This window comes from Monodon monoceros, unplaced genomic scaffold (assembly GCF_005190385.1).
Source record: "Monodon monoceros isolate NGI ecotype Baffin Bay Population unplaced genomic scaffold, NGI_Narwhal_1 Super_Scaffold_8, whole genome shotgun sequence".
Classification (NCBI taxonomy): Eukaryota; Metazoa; Chordata; class Mammalia; order Artiodactyla; family Monodontidae; genus Monodon; species Monodon monoceros.
The window spans coordinates 69,113,296-69,132,382 of record NW_021703785.1 but is presented as its reverse complement, the minus strand read 5'-3'; the positions used below and the strand labels follow the sequence as shown (position 1 = coordinate 69,132,382).

The 19,087-nt window shown below is 40.9% G+C and overlaps 1 protein-coding gene across 1 annotated transcript in view; it reads left to right on the top strand.

The window, feature by feature from the left end:
* Window positions 1-19,087, top strand: part of MTUS2 (microtubule associated scaffold protein 2) — a 507,586-nt gene that overhangs the window by 195,564 nt on the left and 292,935 nt on the right. The window contains exon 5 of the mRNA XM_029210225.1: window positions 18,475-18,672. Within this exon, the coding sequence (XP_029066058.1) occupies window positions 18,475-18,672 (198 nt within the window). The remainder of the gene's footprint in view (window positions 1-18,474; window positions 18,673-19,087) is intronic.

The window sequence follows — 19,087 nt, the reverse complement described above, 5'->3', positions numbered from 1 at the left end:
GTGGTAAGCTGTGTTAAGGAATCGGCCTTTTCTCCTAAGAACAAGATGGTGCCATTAAAGGATATTAAGCAAGGGACTGATAGGATCACATTTCATTTAAAAAATACCTGTTAGACTGAAGTTTGCAGAATGGATTGAGGTGTACTGAGGTCCTGAGGGACAGGAGTGGGGTGGGGTAACAAGGATGGAGACAGGGACCTTTTAAGAGACTGATGCAGGATACCCTAAATGATAGCCAAGGTGGTGGTAGGGTATAGAGAGAAGTAGATACGTTCTAGGGGGTGGATTTGACTAACCCCCGACCCTGTGAGTCGAGTTCACATCAGAATAGATTGTGGGAAAAGCCTTCAAGGATAAAAAGCAAGGAAGAGTAATGGCAGCCCTAACTCAACTCTACAGGCAAAAATCCACTACTGATTCTAATGGGACACAGCTGAAGGGGGCGGACCTTGCGATTAGCTGCTCCATTTATTTGCTTTTTAAAGTGATAGTAAAGGATGAGGATGAATCATCTAGACTTTTTTGTTTTGCCATTTTGACCTTGTTTGATATGGAATCTCAAGACTTCTGTCTGATTTATCCTTGTATATGAGCACTCATCACAAAGCTTGTCTTCCCGGATTTTTCTATACCATGGAAAGGGGCTGTATCCTTATCTTTATACGTTCTTGTCCTTCCTTAATCCAAAACCATATAAAAACATGATTTCAAAGCAGAGGTTCAGAAGTTGGAGAGTATTGAGTGGTTTGGGCAGGTAAAGTCTCAAACTGAAGTGAGGGATGGAATCATGCAGTATGTATTTACTGGACACCCACTGTGTCCTGGGCTTTTTGTTTCAAGATGCCTTTTTCTTTCTCCTGGTGCCTGCCTCTGGGACTTTTAGTCCTACAGCTTCTGTTTGCCTTCTCAGCTAGATGTTGTTCTTCTGGAACTTCCCTTCGTTCTTTCTCCTGGGATGGATCCATGTGTTTCCTGGTTCATTTTGCTGGAGTACATCCTCGGTAATTTTCTAAGAGAGGGTTCAGGGAAAGCAAACTCACAGAGTTTTGGCCTTTCTGAGACAGCCTTTAGTCTGCATTCACTAGATCGAATATCATTTTCTAGGTTGAAAATGATTTTCTTTCAAAACATGCAGACTTCCACTGTTGCTCTAAAGAAACCTGGTGCCAGTCTGAGAAATATATATATATATATATATATATATATATATATATATATATATATATTTTTTTTTTTTTGTTCCTTCTTTGTTTCTCTCTGGAAGCTTTAGAATCATCTGTATCCTTGGTGTTTTAATTCTCTGTTTCCTGGAATTTCTATTATTTGGTTTTTGGATCTCCCAAAGTGATTACTTGTGTCTCGTTTTTCTCACATGTTTTGTTACCTCATTCTTTACATTTTTCATTTTAGACCATCTGACTGGACTTTATTTTCTAACACTTCTCTTGAATTGTTGTTTGGGTATTTTTAATTTCCAAGGATGCCGTCTTGGTTTCTGATTGCGTCTTTTCATAGCAGATTGCACTTTATTTTTTATTTTTTTCCAGTACACGGGCCTCTCACTGCTGTGGCCTCTCCCGTTGCGGAGCACAGGCTCCGGACGTGCAGGCTCAGCGGCCATGGCTCACGGGCCCAGCCACTCTGCGGCATGTGGGATCTTCCTGGACTGGGTCACGAACCCGTGTCCCCTGCATCGGCAGGCAGACTCTCAACTACTGCGCCACCAGGAAAGCCCCGCACTTTCTTTTATTGTTGCCATATCTTCCCAAATTTCTCTAGGGATAATTAGATTTTTTTAAAGATAGCTTTTTTTTTTTAACATCTTTATTGGAGTATAATTGCTTTACAATAGTGTGTAGTTTCTGCTGTATAACAAAGTGAATCAGCTATACGTATACATATATCCCCATATCCTCTTCCTCTTGCGTCTCCCTCCCATCCTAAAGATAGCTTTTGTTTCCTGAATTCTCTCTATATGCTCAGGGGCAGATTTTCTCTTCGTTTTTCTCAACTTTTTTGTTGTTTGTGTTATGCCGGCAGCTTTTCTCGAAGTCTTTGTGATCATTCATGCTTACTATTGAGTTGGATGGACCAAGTCCATTTGTTCGGACTCTTTAGGAGTCTGTTTCCCCTAACCCTGGGGCTTGGCACGGGGTGGCCAGGTAGGGGTAAATTCCTGGCTGCTGGACACTGCAGGACCTGATGAGGGAGACAGTGGGGTGGAGGCTATAGTGTCTCCCTCATCATTTCAGCCTCTCGCTCCTCCTTCCCGGGATCAGAGGCTCTGCGGCCCTGGCTGTCCGGCTGGAGGTCAGCACTTGTTTTTCCAGGGCAGCGCGGCTCTCCCGTCTGCTGCAGGCTGCGCTTTCCTCTGCCTGCCAGTCGGGGGCCTCCGTCTCTGTTCCAGAAACTGTTGAAATATCTGGCTCGGTAAGTACCTGTCTCTTGTTCTAGGTTTAAATAGGTAAAGTGCTTAATAGAAGGAAGTCGATAAATATTAGCTGTTATTATTAATTGTGTCTCTTAGAATTGAATTACTCACTTTAAGGCACCTTTGGTAAGCGAGGGACAAAATGCCTGTGTTCTGTCCACCACCACGAGCTGGCGGTCTCCTTTTCTCCTTAAATCTGGCCACCAGCACCTCCCAGGGCACTGCTCAGTAGTGTAAAGGTTGTTCCGTCAGTATTGCACAAGCAGTGTGAGAGCTGTGCTTTAAATGCGCTCCGTGGAAAAGACATGCGATGTCATCAGACTCTCCTGAGTCTTTTCCTTAGCAAAGAGAGCAAGTGCTTTGCTTTTCCTCTATTTTTCAGTGCTAAAACCAATGATCAGAAAACATGATTCAAGTGCATTTGCTCATAAAGATATTGTTCCTTTCGATGAGCCCTGAGCCTCGGATGATTTCCCCGAGAACTACAAATACAAATAGGATGCAAGAACTTTCTCCATCCTCACGTATACCCACAGCATTTTAGAAGCATTGGTAGGTTTAGAGTCAGTTAAAAGTAATTGACTAACACTTCTAATTCTGTAAGATGTGCTAGTACAAGGTCACCTGTATTTGACGTCTCTTTTTAAACAGCTTCTATTTATAAGCAGATCTGTCCAGCAGAAGTATGACATTGGCAGTATTTACATTACTTGTCCCTGCTGTGAATGTCCTTCTGTTTGTAGCACTCTCTCATGCCTGCTCCCCCACCGACCCTTTCCAGTTCCCTTCTCTTACACAAAGGCTTTGACTAATTTATACACTGACCAATTATGTATAGAGAGGCCAACTCTCCCTGGGGGGGGGGGGGTTACTCTAATACAGTGGAAAATATGTCACTGGATATTTGTGAATCTCTGGATTAAATCCAGTTGCTTTAGGTGAGACAACAAGATCTAAACAGAAATGCAAATGCAGCTGCTCAGATCCCGGTTATATTCCAATAACGCAAAAATGCTTAGTCTCAATTTTTTAGATAATTATAAGGAAGTAAAACTCAAGATTTGGGCTTCAATTAAAGGCACACTGCATACATAGGTTTATTTGGTTTTGCAGATTATTTATTGCTCATTTAGCACAGTGTTCTGTTTTTACCTTTAGACCCATCTCTTTGCAACTCCAGAAACATTAACAAAACCAAACCAGAACAAAAAACTTTCACTAGTTCTCTTTCCAGCCTGGATATTAAATAATGCCAGTGAGCCAGCAATCTCAGTTAAGTTTTTCCCCTGATCATCATTCCCGGACTGTGGACAGACACACCTGTAATGAAGTGAGCAAAAACACGGGGTCTAAGCCCCCTGAATCCCTCTGCAGCCTTAACCTGTTGAGGTACCACGCATCCACCCTGGGCCTTTCTGGGGTTTGCTTTGCCGCTCACAGGGAGTGACCCTACAGGCTGTCCAGCCGCTCTGCAGGAGAGCCTTCCGCGGGGCTCTTCTGACCACAGCTTGCTTCTATTGTTTTTGCAGTGAGAAGGATTTTCCTAGAGTTCCTACACATTGCTGTGTTTTCAGGTGTGCATGACCTCAGTGGCGCATGGCTGAACCACAGTGGTTCCCTTGGAGGTTTCTCAGGGATGTCGGCCTTTTCTTATTCCTACAACAGAGAAGATTTCTCTTTACTCACCCTCCCACCTTCCCCCCACTCCCCCAGCTAATCAGTCAGCCAGACCTGCTGATTTTGTAACTTGAATACATCTACTCCATCCCTGCTCCCAGAATGTCAGGACTTCTCTCCTGATCTGCTGCCCCCCAGCTGACTTCCATACCTCTAGTCTTGACATGTCCCAACTCATCCTCCGCTCAGCAGATCAGTCCCTGTCCTCCTTCCTTTAACAGTCTTTTTTATTTTAACATCTTTATTGGAGTATAATTGCTTTACAATGGTGTGTTAGTTTCTGCTTTATAACAAAGTGAATCAGTTATACATATACATATGTTCCCATATCTCTTCCCTCTTGCGTCTCCCTCCCTCCCATCCTCCCTATCCCACCCCCCTAGGTGGTCACAAAGCACCGAGTTGATCTCCCTGTGCTATGTGGCTGCTTCCCACTAGCTATCTACCTTACGTTTGGTAGTGTATATATGTCCATGCCGCTCTCTCACTTTGTCACAGCTTACCCTTCCCCCTCCCCATATCCTCAAGTCCATGCTCTAGTAGGTCTGTGTCTTTATTCCCGTCTTACCCTTAGGTTCTTCATGACCTTTTTTTTTTTTTTCATAGATTCCATATATGTTTGTTAGCATACGGTATTTGTTTTTCTCTTTCTGACTTACTTCACTCTGTATGACAGTCTCTAGGTCCATCCACACCTCTACAAATAACTCAATTTCGTTTCTTTTTATGGCTGAGTAATATTCCATTGTATATAGGTGCCACATTGTCTTTATCCATTCATCTGTTGATGGACACGTAGGTTGCTTCCATGTCCTGGCTATTGTAAATAGAGCTGCAGTGAACACTGTGGTACGTGACTCTTTTTGACTTATGGTTTTCTCAGGGTATATGCCCAGTAGTGGGATTGCTGGGTCATATGGTAGTTCTATTTTTAGAATTTTAAGGAACCTCCATACTGTTCTCCATAGTGGCTGTATCAATTTACATTCCCACCAACAGTGCAAGAGGATTCCCTTTTCTCCACACCCTCTCCAACATTTATTGTTTCTAGATTTTTTGATAATAGCCATTCTGACTGGCATGAGGTAATAGCTCATTGTAGTTTTGATTTGCATTTCTCTAATCATTAGTGATGTTGAGCATCTTTTCATCTGCCTCTTGGCCATCTGTATGTCTTCCTTGGTAAAATGTCTATTTACGTCTTCCACCCATTTTTTAATTGGATTGTTTGGGTTTTTTTGATATTGAGCTCCATGAGCTGTTTGTATATTTTGGAGATTAATCCTTTGACTGTTGTTTCATTTGCAAATATTTTCTCCCATTCTTAGGGTTGTCTTTTTCTCTTGTTTATGGTTTCCTTTGCTGTGCAAAAGCTTTTAAGTTTCATTAGGTCCCACTTGTTTATTTTTGTTTTTATTTTCATTACTTTAGAAAGTGGGTCAAAAAAGATGATTTTGCTGTGATTTATGTCAAAGAGTGTTCTACCTATGTTTTCCTCTAAGAGTTCTATAGTGTCTGGTCTTACATTTAGGTCTTAAATCCATTTGGAGTTTATTTTTGTGTATGGTGTTAGGGAGTGTTCTAATTTCATTCTTTTACATGTAGCTGTCCAGTTTTCCCAGCACCACTTAATGAAGAGGCTGTCTTTTCTCCATTGTATGTTCTTGCCTCCTTTGTCATAAATTAGGTGACTGTATGTGTGTGGGTTTATCTCTGGGCATTCTATCCTGTACCATTGATGTATATTTCTGCTTTTGTGCCAGTGCCATACTGTCTTGATTACTGTAGTTTTATGGTATAGTTTTAAGTCAGGGAGCCTGATTTCTCCAACTCCGTTTTTCTTTCTCAAGATTGCTTTGGCTATTTGGGGTATTTTGTGTTTCCATACAAATTGTAAAATTTTTTGCTCTAATTCTGTAAAGAATGCCACTGGTAGTTTGATAGGGATTGCATTGAATCTGTAGATTGCTTTGGGTAGTATAGTCATTTTCACAATATTGATTCTTCCAATCCAGGAACATGGTATATTTCTCCATCTGTTTGTGTCATCTTTGATTTCTTTCATCCATGTTTTATAGTTTTCTGAGTACAAGTCTTTTGCCTCCTTAGGCAGGTTTATCCCTAGGTATTTTATTCTTTTTGTTGCGTTGGTAAATAGGATTGTTTCCTTAACTTCTCTTTCTGATTTTTCGTTGTTGGTGTATAGCAGTGCCAGAGATCTGTGCATTAATTTTCTATTCTGCAACCTTACCAAATTCATTGATTAGTTCCAGTAGTTTTCTGGAGGCATCTTTAGGATTTTCTTTGTATAGTATCATGTCATCGACAAACAGGGACAGTTTTACTTCTTCTTTTCCAATTTGTATTCCTTTTATTTCTTTTTCTTCTCTGATTGCTGTGGGTAGGACTACCAAATCTATGTAGAATAAGAGTGGTGAGAGTGGACATCCTTGTCTTGTTCCTGATCTTAGTGGAAATGCTTTCGGTTTTTCGCCATTGAGTATGATGCTTGCTGTGGGTTTGTCATATATGGCCTTTATTATGTTGAGGTAGGTTCCATCTATGCCCACTTTCTGGAGAGTTTTTATCATAAATGGGTGTTGAATTTTGTGAAAATCTTTTTCTGCATCTACTGAGATGATCATATGGTTTTTATTCCTTAATTTGTTAATGTGGTGTATCACATTGATTGATTTGCATATATTGAAGAATCCTTGCATACCTGGGATAAATCCCACTTGATCGTGGTGTTTAATATGATCCTTTTAATATGTTGTTGGATTCTGTTTTTCTAGTATTTTGTTCAGGATTTTTGCATCTATGTTCATCAGTGATATTGGTTTATAATTTTCTTTTTTTGTGATATCTTTTTCTGGTTTTGGTATCAGGGTGATGGCTTCGTAGAATGAATTTGGGAGTGTTTCTCCCTCTGCAATGTTTTGCAAGCGTTTGAGGAGGATGGGTGTCAGCTCTTCTCAAAATGTTTGATGGACTTCGCCTGTGAAGCCATCTGGTCCTGGACTTTTGTTTGTTGGAAGATTTTTAATTAATGGTTTCAGTTTCATTACTTGTGATAGGTCTGTTTATATTTTCTAATTCTTTTGGTTCAGTCTTGGAAAATTGTACCCTTGCAAGACTTTGTCCATTCTTCGTGGTTGTCCATTTTATTGGCATATAGTTGTTTGTAGTAGTCTCTCATATCCTTTGTACTTCTGTGGTGTCAGTTGTGATTTCTCCTTGTTCATTTCTAATTTTATTGATTTGTGCCCTCTCCCTTTTTTTCTTGATGAGTCTGGCTAAGGGTTTATCAATTTTGTTTATCTTCTCAAAGAACCAGCTTTTAGTTATTGTTTTCTTCATTTCTGTTAAATTTATTTCTGCTCTGATCTTTATGATTTTCCTTCCTTCTACTGACGTTTGGTTTTCTTCGTTCTTCTTTCTGTAGTTGTTTTAAGTGTAGGGTTAGATTGTTTATTTGAGACTTTTCTTGTTTCTTGAGGTGAGATTGAATTACTATAAACTTTCCTCTTAGAACTGCTTTTTCTGGATCCCATAGGTTTTAGATTGTCGTGTTTTCGTTGTCATTTGTTTCTATGTATTTTGTCATTTCTTGTTTGATTTCTTCAGTGATCTCTTGGCTGTTTAGTAGTGCACTGTTTAGCCTCCATGTATTTGTGTTTTTTTTACAGTTTTTTCCTGTAATTGATTTCCAATCTCATAGCGTTGTGGTCAGAAAATATGCTTGATACGATTTCAGTTTTCTTAAATTTACCGAGGCTTGATTTGTGATCCAAGATATGGTCTGTCCTGGAGAATGTTCCATGAGCACTTGAGAAGAAAGTGGATTCTGTTGTTTTTGGATGGAATGTCCTATAAATATCTATTAAGCCCATCTTGTTTAATGTGTCATTTAAAGCTTGTGTTTCCTTATTTATTTTCATTTTTGACGATCTGTCCATTGGTGAAAGTGGGGTGTTAAAAGTCCCCTGCTATTATTATGTTATTGTCAATTTCCCCTTTTGTGGCTGTTAGCATTTGCCTTATGTATTGAGGTGCTCCTCGGTTAGGTAAACAATATTTACATTTGTTATATCTGCATCTTGGATTGATCCCTTGATCATTATGTAGTGTCCTTCTTTGTCTCTTATAATAGTCTTTATTTTAAAGTCTGTTTTGTCTGATATGAGAATTGCTACTCCAGCTTTCTTTTGATTTCCATTTGCATGGAATATCTTTTTCCATCCCCTCACTTTCAGTCTGTATGTGTCCCTAGGTCTGAAGTGGGTCTCTTGACTGCGTATGTATGGCTCTTGTTTTTGTATGCATTCAGCCAGTCTGTTTCTTTTGGTTGGAGCATTTAATCCACTTACATTTAAGGTAATTATCGATATGTATGTTCCTATTACCATTTTCTTAATTGTTTTGGGTTTGTTATTGTAGGTCTTTTCCTTCTCTTGTGTTTCTTGCCTAGAGAAGTTCCTTTACCGTTTGTTGTAAAGCTGGTTTGGTGGTGCTGAATTATGTTAACTTTTGCTTGTCTGTAATGGTTTTAATTTCTCCGTTGAATCTGAATGAGATCCTTCCTGGCTAGAGTAATCTTGGTTGTAGGTTTTTCCCTTTCATCAGTTTAAATATGTCCTGCCACTCCCTTCTGGCTTGCAGAGTTTCTGCTGAAAGATTAGCTGTTAACCTTATGGGGATTCCGTTGTATGTTATTTGTTGCTTTTCCGTTGGTGCTTTCAGTATTTTTTCTTTGTATTTAATTTTTGATAGTTTGATTAATACGTGTCTCTGCGTGTTTCTTTTTGGTTTTGTCCTTAATGGTACTCTCTGTGCTTCCTGGACTTGATTGACTATTTCCTTTCGCACCTTAGGGAAGTTTTCGACTATAATCTCATCATATATTTTCTCAGACCCTTTCTTATTCTCTTCTTCTTCTGGAACCCCTGTAATTCGAATGCTGGTGTGTTTAATTTTGTCCCAGAGTCTCTGAGTCTGTCCTCAATTCTTTTCATTCTTGTTTCTTTATTCTGCTCCCTGGCACTTATTTCCACCATTTTATCTTCCAGCTCACTTATCCGTTCTTCTGCCTCAGTTATTCTGCTATTGATTCCCTCTAGAGTATTTTTAATTTCAGTAATTGTGCTGTTCATCACTGTTTGCTCTTTAGTTCCTCTAGATCCTTGTTAAATGTTTCTTGTATTTTCCCCATTCTGTTTCCAAAATTTTGGATCATCTTTACTATCATTGCTCTGAATTCTTTTTCAGGTAGGTTGCCTATTTCATCTTCATTTATTTGGTCTTGTCGGTTTTTACCTTGCTCCTTCGTCTGTAACTAAGTGTTTTTTTGTTTCTTATTTTTTTTTAATGGGTAGTGCTGTATTCCTGTCTTACCGGTTGTTTGGTCTGAGACGTCCAGCAGTGGAGTTTGCAGGTAGTTGGATAGAGCTGCGTCTTGATGCTGAGATGAGGACCTCCAGGAGGCCTCAGTCCGATTGATATTCCCTGGGGTTTGAGGTTCTCTGTTAGTCCAGCAGTTTGGACTCAGAGCTCCCACCACAGGAGCTCAGGTCCAACCTCTGGCCTGGGAACCAAGATCCCACAAGCTTTGTGGCGTGTTAAAAAAGAAAGGAAGAAAGAAAGGAAAAAAGTAGCAGTATGATATGAAAGAATAAAAAACAATATAAAATCGGGAAGATCAGGAAACATAAAACTATTTGAAACAACTGCAACAAGGTAAAATAAAACCACAACAGAAAAAAAAAAAAAGGGAGGGTGGGGAACAAGCCAAAAGGAGAGATCACTGGTCGCTGGGGTTTCTTCCCGTCACCTTATGTGTCCATGGTCCTGGTGCCTGGTAGGTGCCCTCATTGTGAGGAGACGCGAATTCTGTGTCCTCCTAGTACGCCATCTTGACTCCCCATTTACATTCTTTAAGTTTTTATTTTACTGCCTCAGATGTCAAGAATGTTGGACAATGATGGATGGACCTTTATCAATACAGTATTGAACCATAAGGCAGTGTAATCTGATTTTAGTTGATTGAGGTATTCTAGCATTACAAAGTCATATTTAAAGGAGAATCAATACAAAAGGAAAAATGGTGAGAATAAATACAGCTTTTCATGTTTCCTCTAAATGTGAAGATTTGCATTCTTCAGAGGATTCATCTTTCAAAAGAAAAACGGTGTTACTTTGAAAGAGCAACACATCTTTTAAGCACTTAATAGCAGCAAAATCCCTTTTGTTGTTCACATAAGAATTTGTATCTTTTTTTGGGCAAAATCTTGACAGAATACAGAGCCTTGATAAAAATAAAAGAAGTGGGCCCACTTAAGCTCCTTTGCATGGGATTTGAATATTTGATCCTAGAGGTTTTTTGTTAAAATGTTCATTAATTTTCGAAGTTATTTAATTTCCCCATTATGGTCATATTCATTTGGAAGGGTCTTTGATCTGCTGTATAGAACGTTTCTTCCATCTGCCGGTTAGAAGGGGTTTTTGTGCAGGACTCACAACGACAGACCGAGCCCTCTGTCTGTCACAGGCCCTTTGGAAGTTGAAGATACTGATAGAGATTGGGAAAGTCATCATTGCTCCAGCTCAGTGTAAGCCTGTTACTGAACTGAAGACAAGATTTGTTCTTTTTAAAAAAAGTTTTGTTTTAATATAACAGCTGTATTGACACAATTCATATACTAGATAGAATTCACCCTTTTAAAGGATACAGTTCAGTGGTTTTTAGTCTATTCACACAACTGTGCAACCATCACCACTATCAGTTTTAGAACATTTTCATAGAAACCCTATGCCTGTTCTCAGGCCCTCCCCATTTCCTCAAACTCCAGCCCCTGGCAAGCACTCACCTACTTTCTGTCTCTATAGATTTGCCTATTCTGGACATTTCATATAATTGAATCATACAATGTGCAGCCTTTTGTGTCTGGCTTCTTTCACTTGCCTTAATGTTTTCAGGGTTCATCCGTATTGTAACGTGTATCAGTAGTTCCGTTCTTTTTGTAGCTGAAAAATATTGCAGTGTATTGACCTTCCACAACCTGTTTATCCATTCAACAGTTGATGCACATTTGTTATTGTTTCTACCTTGTGTCTCTTATGAATAACGCCAGTTTCTTTCTCTCTTTCCCCCTCCGCTCACCCCCAGTCCTTTTTTCCTTTGTTGTTTTTACTGGGGGCGGGGTGTCTCTCTAATCTGCTTGTATTGATAACGTTCTTCCAGAGAGCTTCAGCTCAGCATCGTCTGGGGTGGGGCCTCCCCGTGGCAGTGGTTGCTTTATAAGATTTCAGGACCCTGGGCTTCAGTAGGGTTTGAATTAACTCCTTTGCTGTCCCCAGAGATGCCGTGGGTGTTCTTCTGTATAACCCTGAGATCAGGATTTCTGACAGAGGTACAGGCGGCAGCAGAGACATTTCAGGGTCCTGCTGAGACATCTGCTCTTAGGAAGGTAGACCTCAGCGCTCACATGACGGCTTTTTTTTTTTGGTCTTGTTTTCCCCCTAATGACTGCTTTTTCATGAGTGACCACCCAGTGGGCCTGCATATAGGACGAGGTAGTCTTTCCCCTGAACCAAGGATCAGTCACAACTCCATTCCAAGACGTACACATAGGTCCAGGCGAAGATACGTGACCCAAGGCCCACTCCAATCCCATAATCCTGTTCCTAAAAGCCAATTGATTACTGACACTTCCACCTTAGGTCGGGGAAGTCTATGTAACGGAGGTTCTGTAGGACTCATTAATGCAGCACAGAGCCCCACGGCTCAAAGAACCAGCTTGAAGCGCGTGCTTGCTATTAGTCAGCAGAGCTAGTTAGTAAGCAAGGCGAGAAGAAAGACTCCCTGTGATGGTGGTCACTGTCTCAGTATCCTGATCACAGCACCTATTGTTGTGGCCACCCTGGAGAGGCAGTGATACTGACCAGGGTCCTTGACCTTCCACAATCAGTAGAAATTGACTAGAGCCCAGACAAGAAATTCAGGCAAGGCTTTATTGGGGTCCCTGCTGCAGCAGAGGGGAGCCCGAACAAACCACAGGTTCCCTTGCTCGCTCCCTGAAGAGGGGCTGGCTGGTCCCTTATATGGGGTGAGAGTAGGGGTGTGTCAGGCCGGAGGGGTGGCTTAGGTGTTTTGCCCACCCCTTTGGTGGTGTCGAGTGCAGGAGGGCATGCGCAGTCCCCTGCTTTTGCTCCCGACACCCTGTTTTTGCTCCCAGCTCTTCAGAAGTGGCAGTTGGGTTTTTTGGGTGTTTCTGTATCTTCTTGTCTATGATTTGCCCCAAGTGCACATGCACACAGTTATTTTTAGTCCCTTATCATTTCTTTGTAATCTGTTACTCGAGGAATATGTGTCCGGGTGCAAGCCCTGCAGCAAAGGGCCTCAGGTCCCAGTCTGTCTCAGTAGGAGGGACCCCCACCGCCAATAAGTTTTGGATGTCAAGACTGATGCTGCTATACACAAAGCAAGAGGGTATGAGGAAGTTAATTACTCACGTAATTGAGGTCTCTGGGGAGAGATCGGCAGGCCTCTCAAACATGCCTGATATGGCTTGAGAGAGCCAGGAAAGGACACTGGCTCAGCTCTTTTTTACTGTTGTTAGAGGTTAGAGGTGGGACGGGGCAGGGTTCAGTGGAAGTGGTAGGGGCCTGCGTAGTTTGAATCTCCTTCCAGCGGCAAAGGAGGGAGCACTGGGCTTAAGTTCTTTCCAGCTTTCTCAGACGTGGGGCAGAGGGGCGTGGGAAGTACAGAAGGGGGCGCAGCGTTTGAAAGTTGACAGCTGTGATCAATCAAACATCGAAAAAATAGAGTCTGACTCTTTATTACAATTCCTGAGTATTTTATTCTTTTTGTTACTATAGTAAGTGAAATTTTCTTAACTTCATTTTTGGATTATTCATTGCAAGTGTATAGAAATACAACTGATTTTCATGTATTGAATCATGTATTAGTTCTAATAGTTTTTTAGTAGATTTTATAGGATTTTTTTTCATATACAAGATCATGTCGTCTATAGCTAGAGAAAGTTTTGCTTTTTGTTTCCCATCTGTGTGCCTTTTATTTTATTTTCTTGCCCAATTGCCTTGGCTAGAAACTTCCATAAAATGTTGAATAGAAGTGGTGAGAGCAGACATCCTTGTCTTGTTCCTGATTTGGGGGGGAAGCATTCAGTCTGTTTTCCTTGAGTATGATGTTAGCTGTGGGTTTTTCCTAGATGCCCTTATTGAGATCATTTTCATTTTTTCCTAGTTTGTTAGGTGTTTTATCATGAAGTGCTGTTGGAATTTGTCAAGTGATTTTTCTGCATCTATTGAGATAATTGGGTTTTTTTTTATTCTATTAATGTAAGTACATTGACTGATTTCCATGTTAAACCAGTCTTTCATTTTGGGGATAAATCTCACTTGGTCATGGCATATAATCCTTTTTATAGGTGGCTGGTTTCGGTTTGCTGTGTATATATATATATATATATATATATATATATATATATATTTTTTTTTTTTTTTTTTTGCCGTACGCGGGCCTCTCACTGTTGTGGCCTCTCCCGTTGCGGAGCACAGGCTCCGGACGCGCAGGCCCAGCGGCCATGGCTCACAGGCCCAGGTGCTCCATGGCGTGTGGGATCTTCCCAGACCGGGGCACGAACCCGTGTCCCCTGCATCGGCAGGCGGGCTCTCAACCACTGTGCCAACAGGGAAGCCCTGCTGTATATTTTGATGAGGATTTTGCATCTACAGTAGATATCAGTCTGTAGTTTTCTTTTCTCTTGATATTTTTGTCTGGTTTTGGTATCAGGGTAATATTGTCCTCACAGAATGAGTTTGGAAGTGTTCTTTTCACCCCTCCCCCCATTTTTGGATAATTTGTGAAGAATTGATATAAATTTTTATTTAAGTGTCTGATATGATTCACTAGGGAAGACATTTGGGCCTGGACTTTTCTTTCTGGGAAGTTTTTGAATTATGAATTCCATCTTTTTGTTATAGGTGTATTTTCTATTTCTTCTTGAGTAAGTTTTCATAGTTTGTGTCTTTCTGGAACTTTTCAGTCTCACTAGATTATCTAATTTGTTGAGATATAGTTGTTCATTAATATTCCCTTATAATTATTTTTATTTCTGAAGAATGAGCTGTGATGTCCCCTCTTCCATTCCTAATTTAAAAGTTTGTCTTCCCTTTCTCTTGTTTAGTCTAGCTAGAGGTTTGTCAACTTCGTTGATCTTTGTAAGAACCAACTTTTGACTTCATTGATTCTCTCTATTGTTTTTCCATTCAGTTTCATTTATTTCCATTGTCTTATTTATTATATCCTGCTTTCTGCTTGGTTTAGGTTTAGTTTACTCTTTTCTTTCTTCAGTGTCTTTAGGTGGAAGGTTGCTTTATTGATTTGACATCTTTCTCCTTTTTTAATGTAGGCATTTATAGATATAAATATAGATATTTCCTTTTAAGTACTGCCTTAGTTGCTTCCCATAAGCAATGAAAATTTTTAAAAAAGGAATAAAAACCCCAGGAGATTAATATTGGGACAATACTATTAACTAGACTACAGAACTTAGTCTGATTTCACTCATTTTTACAGGCACTCCTGTGTGTGTGTGTGTGTGTGTGTGTATGTGTGTGTGTACATGTATATTTAGTTCTATGAAATTTTATCGTGTGTTTAGAGTTGTGTTAACACCACTTAAGTCCATTAACATTTCACTTCTGGAGAGAATTAGAGCTTGTACTTAGAAACTAATTCAGTCCTGTGTAACCCAAGCATGGAAATAAATCATAGATAACCCTTGTAAGGCTAAAGTCAACTTGACTAGGCTGAACAGGCTTGATATCAGGCATCTACAGAGAAGGGGGTCTACAGAGCTGAGTCAACCGTAGTCCTTTGAGAAGGGATAGGGAGTATCAGGGAATCACAGGTGACATGTTTAAGGAGACAGGGGCAGGATTCAAAAATGGGCAGAAATCCAGGGAGCAGGAATTTGCCGAATGTAGTTGATAGTAGTGCAACCACAAGGATCTTAATCTGTTGTCAAATGGAGGTGAATTTCTGATGGCTTTTCTTTCCAGTTGCTGTGCATAATGAATGTGAATGGGTAGGACTAGCTCAGAGGAGCAGAGTTGTGATGGACAATTTTGATTTCAGATATACAGTACAGTCAATAGAAATGTGTTCCGAAACCAGGTACAAGAAAAATGGTGTCATTACTTTGTTACAGAGTCTCATCTCCTATATATTCACACCTTGATGCTGCTCGATTATGTCACCAGCACCTGTCTCTGCCAAGGTATTGCTGGGCCCTAATTCTGCTGTTAAAGGTCAGGGAGGGTAAGTTGGACAATGGTAGATTGGCAGTGACCATAAACTGTCTCAGCAATGAAAGTACTGAATCTGTGTGTATTGCAGGGCTGAACGTTCGTTGGAACGTTAAATGAAAAAACAGAAACAAGCAAAAAACAGAAAAGAAACAGGAAAGGAATGCACTCGTATCATTTCAGTCTTTTTAAATTTAACGATGCTTATTTTATAGCCTAATATTTAGTTTATCCTGGAGAAGGTTCTGTGTACCCTTGAGAAGCATGTATATTCTGCTGCTGTTGGGTGGAGTGTTTTCTAGATGTCTGCAGGTCTTGTTGGTTTATAGTGTTTGTCTTCTGTTGCCTTGTTGATCTTCTGCTTAGTTGTTCCATCATTGAAAGTGGGGTATTAAAGTCTCGAAATATTTTGAATTGTTTATTTCTCCTGTCAATTCTGTAAGCTTTTGCTTTGTGTATTTTGGGACCCTGTTTTAGATGTATTTATATTTACAGCCGCTGTATCTGCCTGATTTACTGACTTTGGATCATGAAAAAATATCCCTCTTTATCTCTTTCTTGTTGTAAAATGTGTTTTTTCTGCCATCAGTATAGCCACTCCAGCTTTCTGCTGGTTGTTCTTTGCATGATATGTCTTTTCCCATCCTTTTACCTTTAAACTAATTGTATGTTTGAATCTAAAATGTCTGTCCAGCAGACAGCATATGTTTCAGTCTTGTTTTTCATCCAGCCTCTCAGTCTCTGCCTTATGACTGGATTGGTTGATACATTCACGTTTAATGTTACCGTTGATATAGTTGGATTTACATGCGCTATTTTGCTATTTGTTCTCTGTCTGCCTCATGTCTTTTTTGTTTCTCTACTCATTACTGCTTTCTCTTGCACTGAGTAAGTATTTTCTAAGGTAGCATTTTAATTCCTTTAGTGATTTTTCTCACTATATTTTTTTGAGTTATCTTCTTACTGATTGCTCTAGGGCTTAGCATATCATCTTAAATTATCAGAATCTACCTAATATTTATACTAATGTCAGTGGGATACAGAAATGTTACTCCTATTTAGCTCTATTCCATCTTTCTCCTTTTTACATCCAGGCCTGTTACAAACCCAGTAATACATATTTTTAGTTATTACTTCATATAACTTTATGTCTTTTAGAGAAGCAGAGAACGATAATTCTAAGGCACTGACATGACGTTTACTTTCTGATACAAAGGGGCCAATATTACTCGTTAAACAGTGATTATTTCTTCTTTGTCCTAGTTGAACATTTTTTTCCAAGCGTTAGAACAGACCTGAGTTGGGAATATTCGCAGCACCAGCTCCCTGTCCCCTCTTCCCTTTGCACTCACCTGATTCCTCCCCTTCCTAGTCCTGACCTAGACGTCAGCAAACCACAGTTGTACAGATTCCGCCGTCACCTGGACGTACGAGCGACCGTGGCCTCGCTCTCAGGGGAGCTGCTGCTAGAGGAAAGGGCTCTGCAGGCCCAGCCTGGCATCTGTTGGTCCTTGATGCATTTCCACATATAGATGCTTTCTAATATGTAGACTCTTCATGGATTTTTTTAGACCTTGAATCTTTTTTACAGATAGCCCATTTTAATTTTAATCTGCAACCTGGTGGAGCTTCCGGTAGATGATGAAGAGTTGCCTGACTGTAGTGTAGGAACAAGCACGCCCAGTAAATGTGGCTGCAGTGAAAGTTGTTAAATGGCTCGACTAGGACAGTTATACAGAATAGCAGGACGCTTGGCCCTTTTTCCTTTTAAATGTCATATTAAAGAGCATTTGTGGGCTTCCCTGGTAGCACAGTGGTTAAGAATCCACCTGCCAATGCAGGGGACATGGGTTCGAGCCCTGGTCCACGAAGATCCCACATGCCGCAGAGCAACTAAACCCGTGTGCCACAACTACTGAGCCTGCGCTCTACAGCCCGCGAGCCACAACTACTGAGCCCGTGCACCACAACTAGTGAAACCCGCATGCCTAGAGCCCGTGCTCCGCAACAAGAGAAGCCACCGCAGTGAGAAGCCCACGCACTGCAACGAAAAGTAGCCCTGGCTCGCCGCAACTAGAGAAAGCCTGCGTGCAGCAACGAAGACCCAACACAGCCAAAAATAAATAAAATAAATGAATTTATTAAAAAAACGAGCATTAATGTTCTGGTTCTATCTGGTATTGAGAGAATTCTCATAGGGTTGGGACGATCGTCACAGTAGCTATGCATGGAGCCCGGCTCAGACACAGGAGTGCTGAGATCATGCACTTATAATAATGTTTTACTATTTCAAATTAGCTGGCTTTGCACATATCTGGGAACTAATTTTGAAGTTTAGACTAACATAAAAACAGATAATGGAAAAAGGAGAGAATGAAACCTAGCCTCAGTTTAAGCACCAGCAAGTTCTGTGTTACAAGCAGTAGTAGTTACACTAACACTTCCAGGCAGCTTTATCAACCCTGTTCCTTCCACGGGAGGAAACTGTGGTTCTTAGTGTTAGGTCAAGTGCCTGAGATTACGCAGTAGTAATTGGTAGAGACTAGATTTCAGCCAGCTACACAGTTTGTGCTCTTTCACCTCGTTCCTGCCACCACTAAAAGATTCTTTGTATGTGTCTCTGTGACTTACTACATACAGTTTATAGTTGTTGATGAGTGTTTGGCCACAAGGGTTCTTCACCCATCGTATGTCAGAAGCAAGGTGTATCTTAGCTTCACAATTCTAGGGTGACCTGCAACAGTATGTGTCCTCATTCCATTCAGCCCCCTAAGCACTTTATACCTTTCTTTATGGCCATATAGTAGGGAGAGTTGTCTGTTCTGGTCTCGTCTGCCTGCTGTCTCTCCCCTTCTTAGCACCTGGCCCGCAGTGAGGGCCCTTTCTCACAAAGACGCCTTTGTGAATGTGTTGACTCAGACCGTGCAAGAGTAATTGTGGTCTGTTTATGCTGGAGCTGGGTTAATGTTCACAATCTGTGTCTTCTGTATCTTGCTATCAACTGAGAATTTTTTTCTGGTTTGGGTTCATTTTAGCAGATTTAAAGAAACCTTCCGGTTCAAATGCTGCAAAATCCAACCTACCCAAATCTGGACTTCGTCCTCCTGGCTACTCGCGCCTCCCGGCAGCCAAGCTGGCGGCCTTTGGCTTCGTCCGGAGCTCCAGCGTGTCCTCGGTGTCCAGCACCCAGTCAGCGGACAGCGCCCAGCCCGAGCCCAGCCGGCTGGCCAACCGTAAGTGGGGCGGACGGGTGGACGGGCTTGCATCCCAGACAGGCAGGACCAGCAGAGGGCGAATCGGCGTGTGGGTACAACAGGGTTGCATTTTCTTTGCGTTTAACTAAGAGTTTGGGTTGACTACCTTAATCTACCATTGTTGGGACTTTAAAGATAATCTGCTGAAGAAAAATAAAAGCCTGTTTGGCACTACCATTTTCTAAGTTATAGGGAGTTAATGTGCCAGAAAAAGACATGAAATATTAGTGGGAAAATCATTTTAGTCACCTGTGATTACCTGTCATGCCTTCATATTGGTGGAGCTCTTGATTTCTAAAAGTTAATTAAACGATGTTAAAAATAGGGGAGCCCAGCGGAGCTTCTTCTAGTCTGTGCCCAGGAAGGTCCCTGTTAGCTGAGATGGTGTCACTCC